This window comes from Lactuca virosa, chromosome 3 (assembly GCF_052849685.1).
Source record: "Lactuca virosa cultivar CGN04683 chromosome 3, Lactuca_virosa_CGN04683_v6, whole genome shotgun sequence".
Taxonomy (NCBI): Eukaryota; Viridiplantae; Streptophyta; class Magnoliopsida; order Asterales; family Asteraceae; genus Lactuca; species Lactuca virosa.
Genome location: NC_136428.1, coordinates 19,665,669 through 19,669,960, shown reverse-complemented (window position 1 = coordinate 19,669,960; position 4,292 = coordinate 19,665,669). Strand labels below are relative to the sequence as shown.

The following is a 4,292-nucleotide window of genomic DNA, read 5'->3' as shown; positions in this document are numbered from 1 at the left end:
TTTGCGCAACGCGCGGGCATTCGCATAGTATACTTATAAATGAAGCATTTTTCCTTTCACCACATTCATTTGAAACTCCAATGACTTTTCAATTTCTTTTTAATAATGATTATAAGTTGGTTAATAAGGTTAAATAAATATAAAACCTATAGTGTAATCATATATAAACTAAACTTCAATATTAAAAGAATATATTTTCTTCTACTTATAAAGTTATGTTTTTAACTTTTAACATATTATACTTAATTTATTAAGTCTAATATGTTGTTGTATGTAAACCATTATCATTTTAAAGCTACAACTTTTGAACAATTTGTATAAAAGACTTAAATTGTTAATTTTAATATAACCTTACAGTATCAACTTAAATATAAATTTTAGTTCAACTTAAACAACCTAAAGAATATTTTGTAAATAGTTAAAACTGATAAATTGTAGTGTCTTTCTAATAATGATTATAAGTTGGTTAATAAGGTTAAATAAGTATCAAACCTAAAGTGTAATCATAAATAAACTAAATTTCAATATTAAAATAATATTTTTACTTCTACTTATAAAGTTTTGTCTTTAACTTTTAACATATTATACTTAATTTATTAGATTTAATATGTTGTTGTATGTAAACCATTATCAGTTTAAAGCTACAACTTTTGAACAGTTTGGACAAAATATTTAAATTGTTAATTTAAATATAATATTACACGGTCAACTTCAATATAAATTTCAGTTCCACTTAAAAAACTCAAAGAATATTTTGTGAATAATTAAAAGTGATAAATTGTAGTGCTAAATGCAAAAACTAAATTGTAATATCAATTTAACTAAAATATTTCCTAAAGATATTTTTATAATCGTTCAAAGTTTTCAAATAAGTAACTTAAAATAACTTACAATAACAGTAGTTAAAAATAACTCTATATAAATGATTATATTGTTACTTTTAAAATAAAAAAAAATTTGTTTGATGTTTTAAATAATTACAATGATAGAAATTAAAACGTTAAGCAAATAAATTTTAAAAAATTAATTAACAATAACAACAACTATAAATAACATTAAACCATACATTATATTTAATTTTATTCATGAGTAACACGCGGGTCAAGATCATTCAAAAGATTGAGATTATGCAGTTTTAATAGATGTATATATTATCATATAATTAAAAATAGAGTAAATTACATGAATGGTCCCTATGGTTTAGAGTAATTTGTGTGTTTGGTCCCTGACTTTTTTTTAACTCGGAAGGTCCATATTATTTGTTTTTGTTACGCACTTGGTCGCTGTCTTACCTAAAAAGACTATTTTTTCCCTTGATTTTTTAATTTGTTTAAATAAACACAACCCCAACCCCACCCCCACCCCCTCACCTTACCTTACCTACCCCACCATTTTCCCTATTTAAGTAATAGTCTTTTTAGGTAAGACAGACACCAAACGCGTAACAAAAACAAACAGTAGAGACCAAACGCGTAACAAAAACAAATAGTATGGACCTTCCGAGTTAAAAAATAAGTTAGAGACCAAACGCGCAAATTACCCTAAACCATAGGGACCATTCGTGTAATTTACTCTTCAAAATAATCAATATATTATATCTCCTTAGTATACGAATTATTATATTAAATTTAACATCAACATTATTGTTATATATAAAAAAAAAACATATATTTGTAAAGATTTCAGCTATATAAATGCTTCTGCACAACGCGTGGGCATTCGCTAGTATTAGTTATAATTAAATACAGATTGATTTAAATTAAAGACATATTGACATCATGTCAATTGTAAATGCATAAGTTGAAAAACGTTATATTTAACGGTCTTTAAGATATGGGTGAATGGGGTTTCAGCGATAGTTTTCCGTAATTGTCGAGTCAATGTTTTTTTAACTTTTCATATAGATAACTATAGGTAACTACTTATAAATCATCTTTTTTTTTTCATATAGGTAACTACTTGTATTGACATTATGTCAATTGTAAATGCAAAAGTTGAAAAAGGTTATATATATATATATATATATATATATATATATATATATATATATATATATATATACTTTAACAATTAAAAAAAAGGTTTTTTGTTGTATCAATATTACGAGAAGAAAAAAAAAATTCTTTACCAAAAAGTATATGAAGGAATTTTTTTTTCTTATTTTTTTTAATATTTTGGACTAATGTTTTCTAAGTTTCTATTATTATTTTTTTTACTTGTTTTCTTTAAAATTTTATAACATTTTAAACTTTTTACTTATTTTTTTATGTTTAACATATTTATTTATACGTTTTTTCATAATATATAACATTGTTAAATTGTGTAAGCCAAGCTTATATAATGTCAACGTACCAAACGTAAATAAAAAAATAAAATAAAATAAACTATATTAAAAGAAGTATATTTGTCCACAACGTCAAAATTTTAAAAAAATTAAAAATCAGAAATATAAAAATAAATAAATAAATAAAATAATAAATAATAATATGATTTTAGATAATTAAATAATTGATTTTTAAAAAATTAAAATAGTTTTATAAGGCTGGAGGGAGTGGTGTCACCGAAACCGCACTCCCTTCATTGCTACATGTGCGCCACATTATTTTTTACCACATAAGTGTGGTTTCTTGCCACACCCAAAGAGTGGTGTCACACTTTTTTTTTAATAATTTAATCAAATAAAACTTCATTTTTAATAAAAATAAAATATTACATTGCATTACTTGGGTTTCTTTTTTTTATTGGACAAAATCTTTATTTTTTTAAAAAGATAATATTTCATTAATTAAAAAGAAAAATACCATACATTGCTTAACTTAAAAAAACCTAAAAATTTAGAAAAGCAAATTAGAAACATAAAACTACAACTTAAAAAAAAACACACCAAACGATTAAAATTTTGAAAAAAAAACTAGAAGTTAGCCACGATTTGTGTAACGTTTTTTCACTTCCTCCTTAATCGCCAAAATAACTTGTAGCTCGTCCCCGGTCATATTCGACGTGTCCATCGCTAGTATTCTCATGTCGCTTTCCCTTTGTTTCTGAAGCTCTCTTTCAGAAGCAATTTACAAAATTTTGTCCAATCTATCTTTTATACCCTTCATGTCGGCCCCCATTTCTTTCAACTCATCTAAATCCGACGCTTTGCCTTTGCCTTTGCTTTTTGCTTTGTCTCTTCCCATTGGTCGGGAAGGTGGTGAAACTGGAACATGTTCATCTTCGTTCAGATCGAACTGAACACGAGCATCTGATGTAGTGAGGTCGGACTAAGATGTTTTGCTGCGTTTTGAACCACTGTCGATATGTTCGTCTGATGTTTTGCTGCTTTGCCATTTCTTGTTATCTTTCACAAAATTCCAAACTTCAAGAAACTTGAAAGCCTTCAGGTTTTCTTTTTGATACACTTTTAGCGCTTTCCTCAAAATTACATCATCGCTTTCTCCACTTTTCCATTGACGTTTCATGTTGTTATACAAATCATTAAATAACATGATTTCCTTGTTCATCTTCCCCCATTTCGAGTACACTTGATGTTTTGAACGGTATTCTCCACGGTTCATTCCTTTATGAAACCTATGTAAAACGTGAATCCAAAAACGGTCATGCATTTGGTCTTTTCCAACCGTCACATCTTTTGAAATATCGATCCAAGATTGTACCAACACTAACACTTCTAGGGGTTCCCAACATTTAGCATCCGCCTTCTCTTTTCTTTTAGTTGCTGCTCGAGTGGGTTGAGTTTCTGTAATGAATTCCGGTTCGGAATTAGAAACGACCGTTTGTGGTTGTGTTTGTGTTTGTTGAACAAACTCGGGTTGAGACAAAAAATCAAATGGATTAAAATTTGTGTCGGGTTGTGGTAGTGTTTGTGGTTGTGGTTGCGTTGGTCGTTGTGGAAAATACGGAAGCATACCGCCATAGTGGTAATACGGAGGTGAAAAAATGGGTTAATCAAATGAAGGTATTGGGGTTGCGGTGTTTCTAGCGGGTGTGTTTTCTTTGGTGGGTCTTTTGGAAGAAGACATTTTGAAAAAAATTTGAGGAAGAGATAGTAAAAAGATAAGAAAGTATTGTGAAAAATTTATAAGTAATGGTAAGTATATATAGGGTGAATTTGAAAAGAAAAAAAAATTACATGTATTGCGCAAAGGATCATTCAACGGTCAAAGAAGCAGCAACCAATCACGAGACGCGGCCTTTAATCACCACACTGCGGCCAAAACCGCAGGAGACCGCAGTCAGGGGGCGGCGTGCGCGGCTGAGGTGGCAAAACCGCGGCCCCAAACCGCAGT

At 28.7% G+C, this 4,292-nt stretch overlaps 1 protein-coding gene across 1 annotated transcript; it reads right to left on the bottom strand.

Moving 5' to 3' along the window:
• Positions 1-3,065: 3,065 nt before the first annotated feature.
• Positions 3,066-3,911, bottom strand: LOC145163326 (uncharacterized). The gene is made up of 2 exons (XM_079082166.1): positions 3,293-3,911; positions 3,066-3,247 (listed from the first exon to the last, which is right to left on the bottom strand). Exons 1-2 carry the CDS (start codon positions 3,909-3,911, stop codon positions 3,066-3,068), a joined length of 801 nt encoding a protein of 266 aa, XP_078938292.1.
• Positions 3,912-4,292: the final 381 nt, after the last annotated feature.